The sequence below is a fragment of the Nannospalax galili genome, unplaced genomic scaffold, assembly GCF_000622305.1.
Source record: "Nannospalax galili isolate Female #2095 unplaced genomic scaffold, S.galili_v1.0 scaffold655, whole genome shotgun sequence".
Classification (NCBI taxonomy): Eukaryota; Metazoa; Chordata; class Mammalia; order Rodentia; family Spalacidae; genus Nannospalax; species Nannospalax galili.
Window position 1 is genome coordinate 2245164 of NW_008337285.1, and position 20771 is coordinate 2265934.

Below are 20771 nucleotides of genomic sequence, written 5' to 3' on the forward strand. Positions count from 1 at the left end.
GATAATTCAAGTTTTTGTAATCTATATATAAACACTAGGTCAAGTATCTCTGGCAGTCATATTTTTGAATCTATAAATCCTAAAGATGGCTAGCTACTGGAGGTGAATAATTGTACACAATTACACGTAAGTACAACAGAGCGGGCTAGAAAAAACAGAAAGGATTTAGCCACAGATCATGAAGGTGCCAAGGCTTTGTGTCACACTCAGACTTCATGTATCTTGAAAAGGTGAAGAGTCTTCTAATTCTGTACACCAAAAACATTCAAAGCACAGAGTAATTAGGTGAAAGACCACACAGAACAACTAAGTAACAAGAAAGAAAAAAAGTACATGAAAAAAAAAAAGGAAAGATTTGATACAAATTCATGAATACATAGCGTACCTTTGGAGTGGCTTTTCAATGTATTGTTCCTTTCCAACAATAATTCTCATATAGACTATCCACTGGCAACTGTGCAAGTTAAATGCATGTTTCCTGAATAGTATTAGATTAATATGGAAGAAAAATAGGCTTCCCTACCACAAATGTCCTTCGTCAGATACAATCCATGCATCATCAGGCAGTTGTGACTGAGAGTGTAAAAGTATCCAAATTAGAGTAAGAGTAGCTTGTAAACTGGTCATTTAAAATTGTTTCAAAGGACATTTTAAAAAGATATTTTTTAAAACAAGTGAAGAATGTATTGTGGATGGTTTAACATCATCTACATAGAGACTGGCTTATTGCTAGTAAGAGGCCATCACCTTTTACCCACTTGCCCCTTTCCCTTCCTTTCGGTACTATTAGGAAACTATTCACAAGTGCACTCCTGGACAAGGCTGAGCAGTAATTATGACTTGCTGACAAAGAGATATGAACAATTACTGAGCCCATTTTGAAACCCTACACTAATAAAGTCATTAGATGCTGCCCTTGCCATGATCCTTCTAAAAGCTTCTGAAGTTACAAGAACACACGGCATTGTTTGCAGGGACAATTGCTGCTGGCAGAACGCAAACCTTGAGTTAAACCATGCTGCAAATTGATCTTGACATTCTGTTAAGACCGCCACTAAAAATCAAAAGCAGAGGAGAAAAGGAGAAAATGAGTGGGTAGGATGTAATCATGGAACAGGAGGGGTTCCTCCTCACCTTCTCTCCTCCCTCTTCACAAAACAAACCAGGGAGAAAATGACAAACTCTCCTGGTGTTTTGGAACCTTTATTTTAAAGCATTAATTAAGCCCTTGACCTGGGATGTTTAGGATGGCAATACACTTCCTTTAAAAGTACTGGAAGAAAAATGTTTCACAAAGGGAATAAAGATGTTTGGGGAAAATTATATGGAAATCTGGCACGAAGGCTCTCTGGAAGTCTTAGTACCCAGATCACTCAGGTTTTATCAGCTAACTCTGCAGAATCCTTATTTGCTCCTAGGGTACCAGCTGGAAATTAACACTTCTCCTGTCATGAAGACCTCGCACCTGGGCCATATTTGCTGGATCAAATGGAAGTATAGGGTTAGAGTAACATGGTCAGCTAGGCTTCAGTCAGGCATAAACCTCTGAGTAGTTTGGAATAAAGTGTAAGCCACTGTGAACTCGGCTACTTACTGAGATGAAAAATACAGATGAAGACAGCCTACTGATAATAAGTGCTTTAAGTCAATTAACTTTTGCCAAAGATTAAGTAATGTGGGAAACTATCATTTGAATATTAAGGCTAACAAGTTACCTAGCAGTGGAAGTCAGCCTAGCAGTGGAAGTTTGTAGTAACTTGAAAAAGGGAACCTAAGGACATTAAATTCAAAAGCGAATATCCACAGGAAATAGAATTATGTCTGTGAACACTGGTACTAACTGTACACAAACTTTAACACAATGCTATATATGTTACATGCTACAATGCAACCTGTATTATCTGTGTAACTATCAGACATTCCTAGGGAACTTTTTGTAGTTACCCTCAACATTATTTAGAAACAGTGTACAATGCCTGCTTTACCATTTTGTGTAAAACATTTTCATCAAGAAGTTATACATAAGCAAGTAATTCTTCAGTATTACAAGCATCTGATTATTCAGCTGGCACTATTACTAGTCACTCAATGTTTAATTTTAAGTTTGCCAAAATTAGATAGTTTATACCAGCACCTGTATTTGCTTAGTTCGTACTCCTGGTTAGAACAGGAGACATCCACACTGATTAATGCTATGGTTTGCTTGTGCATAGTTGTGATTCTCCTTCATGAAGCAACTTCAATCCAGAACCTACTCAAAATGGAGGCCCTTGTACCACTCACTGATCCTATGTACTTAACAGGTGTTCAAGTAGCTATAATAGAAGTGAGTAAATTAATTCTAACATTGCTGGTGCTTTGCTATTATGTATGGCTAATTCTGATGGTGCCCAAATAGAATGTACTTGACCTCAGTATGCATCTCACCATAGGCAATCCAGCACTCTAGTCCCACCAATGTGTTTACTCTCATTACTGTCACCACCACTGCAGGAGGTTCGGGACCATCTCAGAATGGCCCAGTTCGAGTGGCCAATTGCTTCTGAGATATCAGTAATTTGGTGAAATCTGTTGACAAAAACTCTGGAACCACTAGATGAACTCATCTAGGTAGGGAGTCAAGTCCTTTGTCAAATGGCCCAGAGGCACACTGTGGCATATGCACTTAGGAGATTGAATTTTGGGGGGCAGCAGGACAGAATTTAGCTAGGATATTCTTTATTCATTCTGTAAAGAAAACAAAGGTGTTAGTTTTATTATTCCTATTTGAAGCTACGGGGAAGATGACATAGAGACATTTAGTAACATTTCCAATTTTTTTGCCATTACTCAAGGTGGTTCACCCTTACCCATTATTTTTTAACAAGCCTACAAGAGATTATTTACTTATTGCTAGTATAACATTTACTTTAAAAAGGCATTACGTAAAGCAATGAGATTATAGACATAGTACCTCATGGGGATGACCTCGCCGGGAGACAAATAATAATATACAATACAGTAAATCTCATTAATATTAGCTGGCAAAGGAATATTGTGGAAATATACAGAAAGTGCATTTTAACCCAAACTAAGGCAGAGGGGTGAGGTGGAGTGGGGAGATACAAGACTTCTTGAAGGTGATATTTGTTCTAAATTGCAAGCAATTAATCTTTCAAAGTTAAGCATTAATTTACTAAGAATACACTGCACTCAAAAATATTTTTATTGCATTACTTGACCCCATGATGGGTTTCTATTGTTACATATTCAAAAAGATGCTTGACCTCTGTTCCACTGACTGCAATACTGGAATGAATCACTAACAAAACATCTTTGGATTTGTTCATCCCAGCTGGTTGAAGTTAATCCTGGACCTGGTTCAGACCACACCAGATTACATTAGCTGGTTAGCTCCAACTCTGCTCTATCTGCACAATTATCTCAGCCACTGACCCTTCATTCCAGATACTCACAATGCTTTAAACACCAGCACACTTTTGTAAATCTGTAACCCAATAAGCTACAAGTGTTACTAATAAAAAAATCTTTGATCAAAAGGAGTAAAATTAGAAATTTTATCTTTCTGTGCATCATCTCTTTCAAAGCCCCTCTGTGACCCCCTCAGGTACAGTAACTCAGTATGAAATTCCCTCCTAAGTACTTTTCATGCTACAAATTTGTTGTCTATCTGGGGCTTATTAACTATGGGTGTTTTGAGGGTTAGGGTTTTATGTTCAACTTTTTATCCTCAGCTGTTTAGCATCTTTCCTGGTTCATATTCAACACTCAGTATTTGCTTGGTGAATAAACATAAGGAGATTATATATATATTATATACACATACATACATATATATGCTTTTCTTAAAGTATTTTTTAGATCCATGTACGGTGATCTTTAAAGGATTTTCTTATTTAGTATCACCTATTCCTTTTAAACTCTTTCACATATCCTACTATTTCCATCAAGATTATTGGTCAGGTAGGCAGTAAGAAATTATATTCCCTAGCACTTCTGAAGACTACCAAGGGCTTTCTGTTTATTTCTGTAAGGAAGTTTACAACCAGATATGGCAGCCAACAAGAATACATAATTTTCCAACTAAGAAAGCACACTTAAATATGAAACACTGAAATGATCAGCCACATCTTCAGATGGGGTTAGATACAAGTATTTATTTGCTAAACTTATTGATACAAGTATTTATTGCTAAACTTTCTTTATGGGCTTTTTTTTTTTTTTTTTTTTTTTTTTTTTTGAGACAGGGTCTTCCTGTAGCTTCAGTTGGCCTGGAACTCACTATGTAGATCAGGCTGGCCTTGAAATCACAGAGATCTGCTTGCCTCAGCCTCCCCAGTGCTGGGACTAAAGGTGTGTGCTACCACACCCACTTCTCTCTGAATTTTTAAAAGTGCTTTGCCTAATAAACAGGCTTTTGTAGGAGATCACAATTTAGTAAAGAAGATAGACACTAATCAATACTGCTAAAATTTGATGTCTGTTTATATTTGGAATGTTCCATGATCAATACAGAAATTATTACAATGCATTTTATGTGGATACAGTGATCTACTTAGAAAGTTATTAGAATCATTTTAGAAGTGGGAAATCCAAATAAACATCAAACATCCTAAAGAAATCTGTTTCTTAGTGGGGCATTGTGGTACATGCTTATAATCTCAGGACCCAAGTGGCCAAGGCAAGAGGATCAAGAGTTGTGTCCAATATCCTTCACTTATCTTCTAGACACATCTGAGATTCATAGTAAATTATGACTGTAGGACTACATTTCTATAGGCTTAATTAAAATATTCATTAAGTAAGAACATCAGTTATAGTCCTAGAAAGTCGCTAAAGAAGCATCTAGGTTAAACAGTTTACAGGCCTAGGAGTCTCTGCATTTATATGAATCCAACAGCCATATATGGGATCAGAAATACTACCAGTAATTTATTTCCAAACTATTCTATATTGATTATAAAGAAATCCCAGTTAAGGGCTGGCTGGACTCAGTTGGTAGAGTGCTTATCTAGCATGTGTGAAGCCCTAGGTGCTCCCCCCACCCCCACCCCAGCCCCATAAGGTACAGTCGAGTTTGAGGTCAGCCTGGACTATATAAGATGTAAGAAGGAAGGAAAGGTGCGAGGGAAGGAGGAAAGGAAGGTATATAAATTACAGTTAAAACATAAGGCAAAAATATTACTTCTGATATGGAAAAAATCTCTTTTCTTAATACATACCAATTCAGTTCTCTAATAATATGTCTAATAATATGGTCTAACAACATGTAGTTCACCGCTCAATAAAAATTAATATAAGCAATCTTTCACTGAATTGAGATTCAAAGTTTTAGGTTTTGTCAAAGTTAGAAGCATCAAATGACTGATGCAATCAATTTTCCTGATAATATCCTTGGATAAATTGATATTAAATATCCAAGAAAGATCACACAGCAGGAAAGCCAATTAAATAGTGTTATTTAATGAATCTATGATAGGTAATAGGAAAACTGTGGCAATAAAGCACCTAATTCTCTGACAGTTTTATGCATCAAAGGAAACTTACTATTTGGGGGATATAGTACTCTAATGACCTTTCATCTTCGAAGGCCTAATGACCTTCACATTTGAAGGTCATCATTTTCACATTTGCCTTAACAATAGTAGTGGAACTGTAAATCAAAAGAAGCTGTCATTCTCTTATTTTCATATAGAGAAAGGAACATTTTAACTGAAAATAGTTTTTAATTTGTAAGGTGAACAGAAAGATTTTGAGTAAGTAGATATCTTAAACTCTAGAAGTCTTTCCATTCTTTCATTGCAATGTTCCATTTGTAATTTATATCAATGTTTACTAAACTGAATTCTTAGATGTTTCTATTTTCAGTCATTAGCACCATTTTAATTTTTATGATTGTTAATAATGGAATACCACATTTTTTAAAATGTAGATTGAAATTGCCTATCATACTTCATAGTCTTGCAAGTCATTGAGAAGGAGTTAAATGGAGCCTTCATTTAGTGTTTTTAAAAAAGTAAGGAGTTAATAGGACACAGCTGTACTGGCTCTTTCTAATAAGCAGCTTCTGTCGCTTTGGTCACCACAGGTGTCTCTGTAACCTGCAAACTCTTATTACTAGTGTATCAAAGTTGTGCTACTTAGCAGACTTCTTTAGTAAAACATAACAAAGCAATTACATGGCTGTTGATTGCTAGTCATAAAAAAAAAAACCCTCAAACAATGTTTTTCAAAAGAAACTACACTGCAATTTTTTGTCATTGTAAAATAAAAGGAACTAAGGAATTAAATGGAGGATAGAACAAAATAACAGCAGGTAGCCAGCTGAACTTAGCCACTACAGATGGTTTAGAAATAGTGTTTCCTTCTCCATCAAGTTGTGGATAAAAGGAAAGGAGGAGATTCCTTACTGCCCGTGAATGGCAAAAGATTTAGCCAAGTCTTCAGTCTATGTATTTTGCCTCATGAAAGACCTTCGATGCTGCATTTTTATCTGTTTTTGGCACTGCTTTTCATCACCTTTAACTGAGTGTGAGTAATAACCTGATTTAATTTAAACAAATACAGGTGCTAAAGGTTCTTTATTTATGTATAACAGGGAACATTTCCAAGGTATAACGAAGTCATCCAAGGAAATTTCCTAACCATTTGCTTAAAGAAATGAAGTATTAGATGAAGAAATTGCTTCAACATTCTTTTGCCTCACATTTAAGAGAAGAATCATCTTTATTTTCATATTCAGATTACATAAAATGAAGTCTGAATAATGACCAAAAATTCAGCTAGCCATAGAAATAATAAAAAGACAAATTAAATTATTTCTAATTGCGCTATAATTGCTTATTAGGTAACTACAATGGGCTTGCCTAGAAATGAATGAATTTAATCTCCTTGTTCATAAGCCAGAGCTTGTGATTATGATTTCGTTAACATACCCAAAGTAACATCATGGGATGTTATAGACACGTGTAATTAAATGATGGAAATATGTATCAGAAGCAGAATATGAAAAACTATTCCCTGCTTACAGATCATGATCAACAAACTAAGCAAAATTATGCTGACAACTAGGAGAGGCATTTTTCCCCCATGGAGAATATGGATGCCCTGCTGGCTGTGTGCAAAAGAATGTGTGCAATAAAGCGATTAGATCAATTAGCATATGCTAGAGTTAAGCTATTACCAACTCCACTGGACTAGTCTAGAATGCTCTGCCTATTACTCTGATGTTATTTAAAAAAATAAACTTACTACTGAGATCTCAATCCGATTTGCTTTGCCTTTTATGAAAACAATAAAAACATTATCTTTAAATGATCAACAACTTACTAGAAATGTGCTCTGTCTTATCACAAAAAGTCAGAAAAATATTTCTGTTTTCACATTATTTTTTAATTTGCGTTTTATAAGTTTTTATTAATATACATGTTTACATTTATAAATGACTGCATGTGTTACCTATAACAAATAGCATTTATTTAATGAAATATAATGAAGAGAATATAATGCTGAGGCTGAAAAATATTTGTAATGATTACAATGAGAAGCCAAATACACTGATGACTCTTTTTTCTTAAATAGAAGCCCAACTTGTAACTTGTGATCAGCAGTATTACCTTGCTTTGTTGGTATCCTTTGTCAGATCCCAAGCCCAGGTTATAAAATTTTGACTCAGATAAGAAACAATGGATTCAGCACAAAGCATTTGTGAGCAGAACACGTTCGTTAATACACTTTCATCATGGTGGAGGTAGATAGCAAGAAGCTTTCTCTGAAAAAAGGAGAAAAGACCAATCAATTAAAATATCCACTAAAATAAGATTCTTGAATTCAGGAGAGGCCCAAGCAAGTGTACAGGAATAGCAAAGAAAAAAATTAAATGCGATTCCCTTAAAGCATCTACTAGTATGAATAAAATTTCCTGACATCCTAAAGAAGTTAGGATGATTATATATGTACTAGCAGAGACTGCTATCTTAGATTTCTGGTAACTTTTGCACACCTATTTTAAGAATAAATTGCCACAGAACTGTACTTTCTTTAAATAAAATAGATATACCATTCTTTACATTTAATATACACTATATTAACTCTAAACTATTCATTAAGGTGGCAAATTCCTGAATAGTTCATTCTACTTGAAAAAATCTAAAATGAAATTTTATTTTTGTTCAACAGATAATCTGAAATTCATTAACATGCTCATATATTAAAGTCTTTACTTTGTAGAATGTAACATTTAATTGCCATTTCAAAAGATGACAGAAACAGAAAAGCATTCATACCATATGAATTCTTTCTAGTTTTTATTTCAGGAACTATCTAAAGTGGTTTCTCACATGGGGAGTTATACTTTTGCCATAATTCTAAAAGTCCCAAGAAATAACAGTTGCTCTCTTAAAAGTATTTTTTGCCATAGTTGAATAGTTAATAACTGAAACTAAAAACTAAAATTGAACCAATATAATTTATAGTATTTAACAATAACAGCAATAAAAGGATCTAAATATTTGTTTACTGACTACTTGGTGCTACTTTACAGAAAGCTGAGTTTAAAAAGAGTCACAATTATTAGGAGAAGGAAAAGATACAATTCTAACATAAAGAAAACAAACTTATCTGTGAAATTCTGCAAAAGGAAAATTCCAAAGGCGCTTGAGGATCTTTCCTTTTATATTAAATAAGGATGTGATAATAGTAAATAAAAACTTGCTGTGTGGGATTCTAAACAAAAGAAAGTATTTAAACACAAGGCTCAGGCTAATAAAAGGCCAATGAAGTCTGATGCTTGGAACAATATTAAGAATCTGGATTATAAAAATAATAGAAAAGTAAGCATGAAAATATTTTGTTCAAAGGAAATTTTTGTAGTAGATGAGAATAGCTAGAGGTCGATAGAGTAAAATTCCAAAAGCATCCATTATAAATAAGATTCATTCTCAGCTGCTTTTCAATTGTTATTTACATGAATCTCCAGAACAGATCTGTAAAACATGTTCTCTTAATCTCACTGACATATGAGGAAACTCAAGTTTAGAAATTATCCAAAATTCCACAGCTAGTCAGTAAGAAATTCAGCTAGGATCGGAACCCAGATTGTCTGAATCCAAGTCTAGTATGTGGGAGCACTCCTCTAATACAAAGACACCAGATTGCATGTATGACATCAGTAATCAGAGATAGCATGTAACTGGAATAAGGACAGGACTTGGGGCTATAAATAGCTCAGCTGATCCCACCAGGATTCTAGGTATTAATTTGTTCATTCATTCATTCATTCAACAAACATTTGTTGAAATTTCATTGTGTCACCCCTAGCAGGAAATAGACAGTGAAATAATGGACAAGAAAGGCTCAGGGGATCTTCATCTTTGTTGAGTTCTACAGAAAACAGTAGCTGGGCTACTAAGAAGTTTATAATCAAGCACACTGTTGGAGAGATACTTAAATCTCAAAATTCCACTCATCCTTTAAGACTCAAAACAAATGCATCAATGAAACCTTCCTTGATTTGCTCAAACAGAGTTAAAAGCTTCCTTTTTTGGACTTCTAGCTCTTTCCATTAGTATTATAATTGTTTACCAGCTTCCCTTCCAGACTAAGTCTCTCAAGAGCTAGGACTCACTCAGCTTCTCAGTCTTCTTTGCATCCTTAAAATAGGATAGGTCCCAGCCCATTAGAGGAAATAAAGTTGAATACTTATCTTAACCAGAGCCCCCTGGCAAAAAAGACACCAAATGTCAGAGACAAATGCTAAACCGGTTTTTATTAAAGGAATCAAGAATCTCTGGCTTCTGAGAAAAGAACGTGAACCTGGCAGCACTAACAAATTCAGGGCTCCTCTTCTTAGCTCTCTAGCTGAATAGACAGAGGGATGTTAACCTCTAATTCGGCTTGATCGTATCTCAGCAACTACATTTAATGAGAGAGTGGGAACAAGAGAGCTCTCCACTTTTAAATCAGCATATTTCTTACCAAACAATAGCAACAGCTAAATCTTTAAAATGCCTATTTCTCTCAAGAACACTGCAAAGGAACATTTAGACTTTGGGAAAGAGATTAGTGATTTACATCGCTATCTCACTGATTTAATTTAAATGCCCTTCCAAACCAAATACACATGTGCCCAAAGGCTACTAAGAAACCCAACAAGCAGAGTTCTCTATAAGTGCAGCTGATAGTGTTGACTGAAACTAAACTTGGAAATCCAGGGCACTAATGCACAATATCAAGTAATAAAACAGCATCTCTTTGGCAATATTTAATTTAAAAATGAAGAAAGAGGCAGGCGAAGATCAGGCACTGTCTGTTTTGGAGGATCAAGCATTCTGCATTTCAAAGCATTGGTCCCTGCAATATCCAGGTTACTGTGCTAGAATCTCAACTATTATATCGCAGTTGTGAGAGGGAGGGCAAAGATGTGTTTACTCAGTGATTAGGCCCTTAGAATAAGCCTCTAGCTCCTAGAGAGACAGCTCACCACTTATTCATTTGGGCCAATTCACAAAGCCTAGGAAGATTAAACATCCATGCTGAGAAGACAAGCGAATGCAGACGGTGAAAAAGAAATAAAAATTCTTTAAAAACTCTGAGATGACTTCATTATTTTTCCACAAGGAAACTTTAGGAAAGTGTTTAGTTAGAGAAAAACCCACATTGACCTCTCTCTAAACCCTTAATCTTTCCTTTGTGGTGGCACTGCTTTGTGGTAAGCGACTGGCTCGCCTCGCTCCTCTTTTCACTAGAAGCTGCAAGAAAAAAGGCTCTGGAGAAACAGTTTTCGTTCCAGGGACACAAACCCCTGACACTGTTAAACATGAGATGCCAGGAAAACACACTTTAAAAACATTCCCACTTTAAGCTCTAAAGGGAATGTGAGAAAGAAGATGATAAGAGAGTATCATAAGAGAATCTTCAGGCCAGGGACTCCCACAGCAACTATAGAGAGGAAATGGAATAATCTTAATCTTGTTTCTCTTATATAAATTTTCCACACGACTTTTCTTCTGTTCTATGACAGAGGCAAAACATAAATACTCAAATGTCATTAAATGTGGGATACGAAAATCAGATTAAGTTATAGGCACAGACAAACTCCAGACTCAGACTTTAGGTTATCTTATTAAGTTCAATTAAGTATAGGCCAAAACAGTGAGAACTGAGTTCAGCAAATCAACCTGCAAAGTAATCAGAAACTGCTTTTGTGAAGAAAGGACATCTAGTACACAGAAAAAACTAACAAAATATTTTGTTTACTCATTTCTATAACCGGTTTTTCCTTTGGCCCATTAATAACTTAGTTCAATAACATGTAGAGTGCCATGTGTTGGGCACTAAGAATATAAAATGAATACCAAAAAAATTCCTTTGTCCTAAAGAATTGGGAGAAGGAGAGAATATACAGGGAAGTAAAGACTTAACTGCCACACTGTATAACAAGAAACAACAGCAAAGAAATAAAAGACTATATTTTATTTGTCCCCTTAGTAGGGAAGACAGAAGTCTGGCAGACCACAAAGGCAAACAACTTAGCTTCACTATTCCCAGACTGCCTCTCTGTGGTCTAAGTTTTTGTGACACAGTGTGAAGTCTCTAAGGCCAGTCTTTTTGGGGGGAGGTCTTTTTAAAACAGAGTCTTCCTGTAACCCTGGCTGGCTTGGAACTAACTATGTAGACCAGGGTGGCCTTGAATTCACAAAGAACCCTCTGCCTCCTCTCTGCCTCTGCCTCTCAAGTGCTGGGATTAAAGGCATGTGTCACCACACCTGCCTGTACAAGTGCCTTCCCAGAGGTGAATATCAACAGTGAATAAAAAAGAAAAATCTTCCATAATACTTACCCTACAAAGAATACTTGAAGTAATATAAAGAACAGAGAAAGGAACAACTGTACCCCAAGGGCAACAGAAAGAAACTAAATGAAGGTGTAAATGTGGAAACACAAAATTAGACAAAGAATGGAAACAGTAATCAAAATGACAGCAACCAAGACACATCTTTCAATAATAACTTTAAATATTAACGGACTGAATCCCCAGTTAAAAGAAACAGGCTAGTTGAATGAATTAAGAAACAAAAGCTATCCTTTTTTTGTTTGCAAGAAACCCATCTCACCTTCAAGGGCAGGCACTACCTTAAGGGGGAAAGGATGGAAAAGACTATTTCAAGCAAATGGCATGAAGAAGCAAGTAGGGGAAGCAATTCTAAAATCAGACAAAATAGGCTTCAAACTAAAATTAATCAGAAGAGATAAGGAGGGTCACTTCATTCAGATTAAAGGAACAATTAACCAAGAAGATATTACAATCATGAACATATATGCAAACAACACTACAGGACTTTAAGACACAGATTAATCCCAACTCAATAATACTAAGGGACTTCAATACCCCACTGTCTCCATTAGACAGTTCAACTGGACAAAGAATAAACAGAGAGACGTCTGAATTAAATGATACCACTCATTAAATGAACCTAACAGACATAGTTGGAATATTCCACCCAAACACCAAAGAATACACTTTCCATACAGCATCCCATGGAATGTTCTCAAAAACTGACCGCATACTGGGGCACAAAAGAAACCTCAATAAACAAACAAACAAACAAACAAACAAACATGTATTCTCTTAGACCACAATGCAATAAAGGTTAAAATCAACACTGGGAGAAGCCCTAGTAACTACACAAACTCACAGAGACTAAACAACACACTCCTAAATGATGAATGGGTCAAGTGAGAAATTAAGAAAAAAATAAAAGTATTCCTGGAATTCAACGAAAAGGACAATACAAGACAACACAACCTCTAGGACACTTTAAAAGCGGTCCTCAGAGGAAAGTTTATAGCTCTAAGTGCCTACATTAAAGAATCAGGGCCAGGCATGGTGGCGCATGCCTCTAATCCCAGCACTGGGGAGGCAGCAGCAGGCAGATCTCTGTGAGTTCGAGGCCAGCCTGGTCCACATAGTGAGTTCCAGGACAGCTGGAGTTTACAGGGAGACTCTGTCTCAAAAAGACCAAAAAAAAAAAAAAAAAAAAAAGAGACCAATTAAATGACCTAACACTGCAACTCAAGACCCTGGAAAGGCAAGAATGAATGAAATCCAAACCCAGCAGAAGAGAAGAAATAACAAAGCAGAAATGAATGAAATAGAAACAAAGAAAGCAATACAAAGAAGCAATGACTCTAAGAGCTGGTTCTTTGAAAAGATAAACAAGATAGACTGACCCTTAGCCCAGTTAACCAAAAGAAAGAAAGAGCAAATCCAAATCAACAAAATCAGAGATGAAAGGGGGAAACATCACAAGAGACCCCCAAAAGATCCAAAACATTATAAAGGAATACTTTAAAAACTAATAAATTATAAAATTATAATTTGAAAACCTAAAAGAAAATAGATGGATATCTAAAATCATGGGAACCACCAAAGTTGAACCAAGAAGAGATCAACAGTTTAAACGGACCCATAACATATAAGAAAATTGAAAGAGTAATACAAAGCCTCCCAACGAAAAAAAGCGCAGGCCTGGATGGATTTACAGCAGATTTCTACCAGACATTTAAAGAAGACCTTCAACTAGTACTACTTAAATTATTCAGAATGATAGAAACAGAGGGAGGACTTTCAAATATCTATGGAGCCAGCATCACTCTAATACAAAACCAGGTAAAGACATAACCAAAAAAGGAAACTATAGACCCATATCCTTAATGAACATAGATGCAAAAAAATCTCAACAAAATACTTACAAACCGCATACAGATGTACATCAAACAGATCATTTACCATGATCAAGTAGGCTTTATTCCAGAGATACATATGGTTCCATATACACAAATCAATGAACGTCATAAATCATATAAATGGACTCAAAGACAAAAATCACATCAACATCTCAATAGATGCAGAAAAGGCTTTCAACAAAATTCAGCATGCATTCATATTAAAAGTAAGGGAACATAAATAAAGTTATATACAACAAACCCACAGCCATTCTAAATGGGAAAAAAAAAAAACCCTAGAAGCATTCCCATTAAAAATCAGACACCAAACAAGGATGTCCACTGTCTCCACTCCTTTTCAATACAGTGCTTAAAACTTTTGTTAGAGCAATAAGGCAAGAGAAGGAAATTAAAGAAGTACTAATTGAAATAGAAGAGGTCAAATTATCCCTTTTTGCAGATGATATGAAACTATACCTAAGAGGTCCCAAAAATTCCTCCAGAAAACTCCTAGAACTGATCAACATGTTCAGTAAAGTGGCAGGTTATAAAATTAATCTACAAAAATCAGTAGCCTAACTATATACCAACAACAAGCAATTGGAGAAAGAGTACAGGGAAACCTTCTCATTCACAATAGCAGCAATAAAATAAAATATCTTGGAATATACCTGGCCAAAGACACCAATGAGCTCTACAATGAAAATTTTAAATCTTTTAAGAAAGAGACTGAGGAAGACACCAGAAGATGGAAGGAGTCCCCCACCACCCCAACCATGCTCAAGGATTGGAAGAAATTAATATTGCGAAAATGACCATCCTACCAAAAGCAATATATAGATTCAATGCAATCCCAATCAAAATCCCCATGATATACTTCACAGAATTAGAAAAATGCATCCTCAAATTTATATGAAAGCACAAAAGACCCCAGATAGCCAAAGCAACCCTGAGCACAAAGAGCAATTCTGGGAACATTACTACACCAGATCTCAAAAAACACTACAGTGATAGCCATAAAAACATCATGGTACTGGCACAGAAACAGACACATAGATCAATGGAACATCACTGAAGAGTCAAACCTGAGTACATTCAATTTCAACAAAGGTTCCAAGAACACACAATGGAGGAAAGACAGCATCTTCGACAAATGATGCTGGCAAAACTGGATCTCCACCTGTGGAAAAATGAAACTAGATTCTTACTTTCACCTTGCACAAAAGTCAACTCTAAAATGAATCAAAGACCTCAATGTGAAACTGGAAACTCTGAAGCTGTTAGAAGAATATATTGGCAGTAACTTACAAGATATAAGTGTAGGAAAGGATTTTTAAAATCAGACAGCAGTTGCTCAGGAATTAAGGTCAACAATCAACAATCGGGACCTCATTAAAGTAAAAAGCTTCTGTACAGCAAAAGAAACAATCAAGAAAGAGAAGAGAAAACCCACAGAGCGGGAAACAATCTTCACCAGTGATACATCTGACAGAGGTTTAACATCCAGAATATATAAAGAACTCAATAAAACAACCAAGAAAACAAATGATCCAATTAAAAGATGGGTTAAAGATCTAAACAGAGAATTCTCAAAGGAAGAAATAAAGATGGCTAAGAAACATCTTAAAAATGGTTCAACATTGTAATTAAGGAAATGCAAATTAAAACCACCTTCCTAAGATTTCATCTTACCCCAGTCAGACTGGCTAAGATCAAGAGAACAAATGATACCAAATGCTGGCAAGGATGTGGAGAAAGGAGAACACTCATTTACTGCTGGTGGGAGTGAAAACTCATGCAACCCCTATGGAAAGCACTGTGGAGAGCTCTTAAAAAACTAAAAATGAACCTACCATATGACCCAGTCATACCACTCCTTGGCTTATACCCAAAGGATCCATCCTCTTGCAGAGATACTTGTATAACCATGTCTGTTGCTGCTCTTTTCACAATAGCTAAGAGATGGAAGCAGTTGAGTGCCCCTCAACTGACGAGTGGTTAACAAAAATGTGGTACATTTACACAATAGAATTCTACTCAGCAGTAAAGAAAGATGAAATAAAATGGATGGATCTAGAAGCTATTATACTAAGTGAAGTAATATAAACTTATATAAACAAGATGTATGCTCTCCCTCAGTTGTGGATCCCAGCAACAAATCCTTATAAGTGAGTCCATATCCTGATGTACCTGCAGGAACCAGGAATATGGAAGGGAACCAAGGAGGTAAAGGGAAAGAAGAAACCCAAGAAAGAAGAAAAGTAGAAGAAAGGTGTTACTGAGGGAGAAATATGTAAAAAGTGGGTAGTTAAAGGGGAAGGTATGAAGGAAGGCTTCCAAAGAACTATGGGAACAAAGAGGGAAAAATCCTCCTGATACACAGTTAAAAAAAAAAAAAAAAGTCTTAAACACAGAAGGAACCCTATGGGGATGGAAGAAAGCCTTACCAGAAGCCATATGGTTGGTTGCTAAATGAAAATCCCAGTTGCAGAGGTGGGTTGTCCCCCTATGAGCTGCTGGCCAGAGGGATCTTACAGATCCCCAAAACAATAAAGGCCATTGCCAATACTGTTAGCTGTACACCAGAAGAGCATAGTAAAACCCTACTGCTGAAGGCACTATATAATGTGAGCACAGAAGAGGGAGAAATCAAGCTTGGACTACCTGGAAACTCCCTGCCACTGGATGGGTGGCTTCCGTAGTGCCAGAAGGTGATATGCAGATGGCTGGGGGAGAACCGTCCCCTATAATTCTGCCCAATGACAGACCCCATGTGCTGCACTATCAACATGCCAAATAAGATGTTCTTGCTGGCGCAACAGTGACACATCTAGTGTATGTTCAACCAGCAAATTTTCGATTGGATATGATGCCTGCTCCTAAAGGTGGTACACACATCTGGTCATAGAGAAAAGGCCAACCCTCTGTGGTAGGGGAGGCTATAGGACCCAGAGGGGAAGCCATTGAAACTGTTTTGTTAGATGGATGTGATGCACCTGCTAAAGTACTATCCAAGCATTTCTGTTTACACTCATAGGTTAAGTTATTATAGCAGCTATTATTGTTTGATTGTTCTTGCTTCTTGCTGTTGGTGTTTTTATAGATGGAATCCCACTGAAATGGGCCAACAGCCATGGAAAACAGATGATGCTGAGACCTGAAAGTTCAGTACTTTGCCACAACAGGAGGAAGATCATCCCATATCTATGACCCCCTTCAAAGCTTAGGAACTTTTGCAGAAGAGGTTGGTGGAAATAATGTAGGAGCTGGAAGAAGGGGTGGACTGTCACCTGGAAGTGTCTTTAGACCACTATGGGGGCAAACGATAGTCACACCTTGTACCAAAGCTTTTCAAGGAGTCAGTTACCCCTCCCACCCAATCAGTGGACCTTAGCTGCACGTGGGGGAGGGGCTAAGGATATATAAGCCGAGAACATGGTGAGGTGCCTCGCTCGCCATTATGTGCAGCTGTTGGGAAGTCACAGGATATATGTTTGAGTGTAGACTTTCCAGCACAGCTGTAAATGGGGGGGGTACCCACTCTTCTGTAAATAAGCCCCCACTCTATGCTCTGTTAGCAAGCCCAATAAACTTGTTAGGATTTTCCAAAACAAACAAACACGCAAACAATCCCCCCAAATGAACAGTTAATGGAAACCGTCACTACTCCACCAAAGTTGACCCCATGTTGGCAAATCTTTTGGTCTTTGATTTCTTATTCCTATTTTTCCTCCTTAAACTTCATTTTGTGTGTGCATGTGTGCGTGCATGTGTGTGTGCATGTGCGTGTGTGTGTATAAACGGTGATATCACTATTCTTCACTTTAATATCTCTGGTAAGAAGTACAGTTGCTTGATAATCAATCATTAAACCTATAATATTAAACAGAAACAATCAGAATGAAATATGTACATTAAAGAAAAGTTGTATTACACTGTATTTTGTCATTTTTACCAGTGCTTTAGGAATTTGGGAGTTTAGTAATAAAAACTAAAAGTCTTTGGTTGTAGTGAAAACTGTCCATCTCACTAAACTTAAAGGTCAGCAGGAGATGTTTAAGCTCACACTATTTTTTCTTTCTAAGTTTGTGTACTAGAAAGAAGAATTAGAATCCTGGCTCCAAAGAGCTATGAATATTCACTCACTGGAGTTTTTCTCAGGTGTTCTATTGCTTCAAACCTTAGAGACTTAGTGGGGGTGGTAGTGGTGTCCACCTTTAATCCCACACCCTTCTAAATCTCTAAGGTTTGAAGAATGGAACACCCTGGTCTAATCCTGGTTCTGCCACCTACCAGTCCTATATCCATGGGCCAAGACAAATTGTGAGGCTTGTAGACAAAGTACATTAAATACTTACTATACTGGGGGCCCATAGTAGCTACTGACCGAAAGGTACTGTGTTAAGGTGAAGATTCCAGAATTGTCAATGCAATATATAGCATTTTGATAGCAATTAATATGGAAATGATAGCCATGAAAATGGCCTAAAGATTACACTGCTCCTTGGATTTTTCTTCCTGGCAATGGAATCTGGGATGTTAACTGTGCCTTCAGTGTACCATTAGTCTTCAAATCTAGAAGCTAAGGAACAAAGTGATGCTCAGGAAATGCCCAACTGACAGCAACCAATGTAACTTGATCTTGGGCTATGGTAGCTATCAGGTTTGAACAGTGTCAAAGAACCATAGAGCATTAAAATGGGGAGCAGCAGCTGGGATGCAGCTCCGCTGCTAGGAAGAGTGCTTGCTTCTCATGCTCAAAAACTTGGATCTAAGCCCCAGCACTGCACAAACCAGGTGTGGTGGTACATACCTACAAACCAAGTGAAAGGCCAGCCTGGTTTATGAGACTATCAAAGAAGAAGAAGAAAGAAAGAAGGGAGGAGGAGGAGGAGGAGGAGGAGGAGGAAGAAAGGAAGGAAGGAAGGAAGGAAGGAAGGAAGGAAGGAAGGAAGGAAGAAGCAAGCTGTGTCACAGTCACAAAGCAGACATTCAGGAGTATGAAGAGTATGCTGACGGACTAAACAGCAGGTGCTTGTTTTCAAGTAACAATATATATGTAATCTGTGTACTCAAATGATTTTAATGTTTATATGACAAATAATTTGGGAAATAGTGGCTGATCTTTATTTCAATAAGAATTGAAGTGTAAAATAATTTCCTTAGTATAATTTTGGATCTGACTTTATTTCTCTCCTTCCATTTCTGAATCATTATTATTATCACTCTTCTTGCTTTACGTTAATAGTTTATTGATACAAATTGATACACTGATAAACACCTACATATTCTTTGTCTAGATATACCAGTTATCAAATGGTATATTTTGCCATATTTATTGTTCTTCTTTTAACTAGCTCTTTCTATGAAACATATGAAATTTGAAGAGAGCACTAAATTTCTAACTTAAAATACTTTAGTATGTCTCCTGAAAATAAATTCCCATATATTATATAATCATTATCTTTAGTACACCAAAGAATTTGTTTTGTTTTGTTTTAGACAGGGTCTCCTGTACCTCCAGCTCGCCTGGAACTTAGTATGTAGACTAGGTTGGCCTCAGTCTCTCAAAGATCTGCCTGCTTCTGCCTACTGAGTGCTGGGATTAAAGACGTGTGCCACCATGTCAGCACTACACCAACGAATTTAATATTCCTATTTTAATATCTAAAATAAAACACATATACAAATTTTCTCAATTGCCACCAAAATGTGATTTTTGTGGCTATTTTATTCCCTGCCTTTTAAATTTATTATTTGATTATTAATATTATTTTGTGTGTGTGTGTGTATGTGTGTGTGTGTGTGTTTGTACAGGCACACATGGAGGTCAGGGGACAACTCTCAGGAGTCAGTTCTCTCCTTCCACATTGTAGAATCTAGGAATTGAATTCAGGTTGTCAAACCTAGGCACAATGGCTTCTACCCACTGAGCCTTCTCGTCAGCCCTTATTTATTATTTATTTAAATTTTTTGAGACAGTCTCATGTAGGCCACACTGGCCTTGAACTTGCTGGTCTTCCTGCCACCTCCTGAGGACTAGGATTACAGGTGCGTGCCACTACACCAAGCCACAATAGTAGTCTTGTTTGTGGATGCTCAGAGGCCTAAACCAGCAACAAACTATGACTCAATATTAAGTGTAAGGGAAGAGGAAAGGTATGGCAGCAAGGAGTCAAATGGATTCAAATCTCTACTTGGCTACCTCCAAGCTATGTGGACCTTGGGAAAACCACCTTTTACTGCTTGGGTGTCATGTAGTTCTAGAAGACAGCAATCTACTGTTTCTGAACTGGTAACGATGAAGAGATCAATTAGTTACTTGTGTCTCACTGCTGTGACCAAATATCAGAGAAGAAACAGCTCAGGGGAGAAAGGGTTTATTTCAGCTCATAACTCCATTGGATACAGTTCATTATGGAAAGAAAGAAATGGCAGTAGGCAGTCCAGCCTTGGAAGACAAAAGAAAAATGAGGAGGAACCCAATAGAGAGATGCTTTTGGAAGCCCTTGTCAAGAAACTCCAATGGACTCTCATATGAACATTTGAGAATTGCCCTGTTCTGACTTTTTTCTAGTTCCCTGGCCAGTTTCTTGGCTAAAAGTCAAAATGTCCTTGGGCCTGTTAGCAACATACTCTGTTCCAGAGGCCAAAAATTCAAAAGTATTTGAGAGCTTGTAACTAATCCGTAAAAGATTTTAGGGTTACCTCTTCAGAGGGAGGAATGTTGGAGGGGAGGGAGTGGGCATGGATTTGATCAAAACACCTTATATACATGTATGAAATTCTCAATAAAGTTTTTGTAAAAATTAAAAAAAATAAGTGCTTATAAAAAGTGTTTCAATACTCTAACCATAAACATCAGTCTAGCCACTCCCTTATAATGGTGATACTTGAGCTGAATTTTGGAAGTTGAGATTTAAAATTAGGCAATGAAGAAACATGGAACACAAAATGAGGAAAGGAAATAAAAACAAAGAAAAAAGTTTGGCAAATGTCTATCAGTGCCAAGTCCTAATATGTCCCAAGAACTGCAACCTAGTTAT

General features: G+C 36.8%; 1 protein-coding gene across 1 annotated transcript in view; it reads right to left on the reverse strand.

Annotated features, from left to right (window-relative positions):
- The window catches only part of Faf1 (Fas associated factor 1), a gene marked incomplete in the record, with an annotated part of 402697 nt that overhangs the window by 122534 nt on the left and 259392 nt on the right, over positions 1-20771 (reverse strand). The window contains 1 exon segment of the mRNA XM_029563227.1: positions 7617-7771. Coding sequence (XP_029419087.1) covers positions 7617-7771 — 155 coding nt within the window.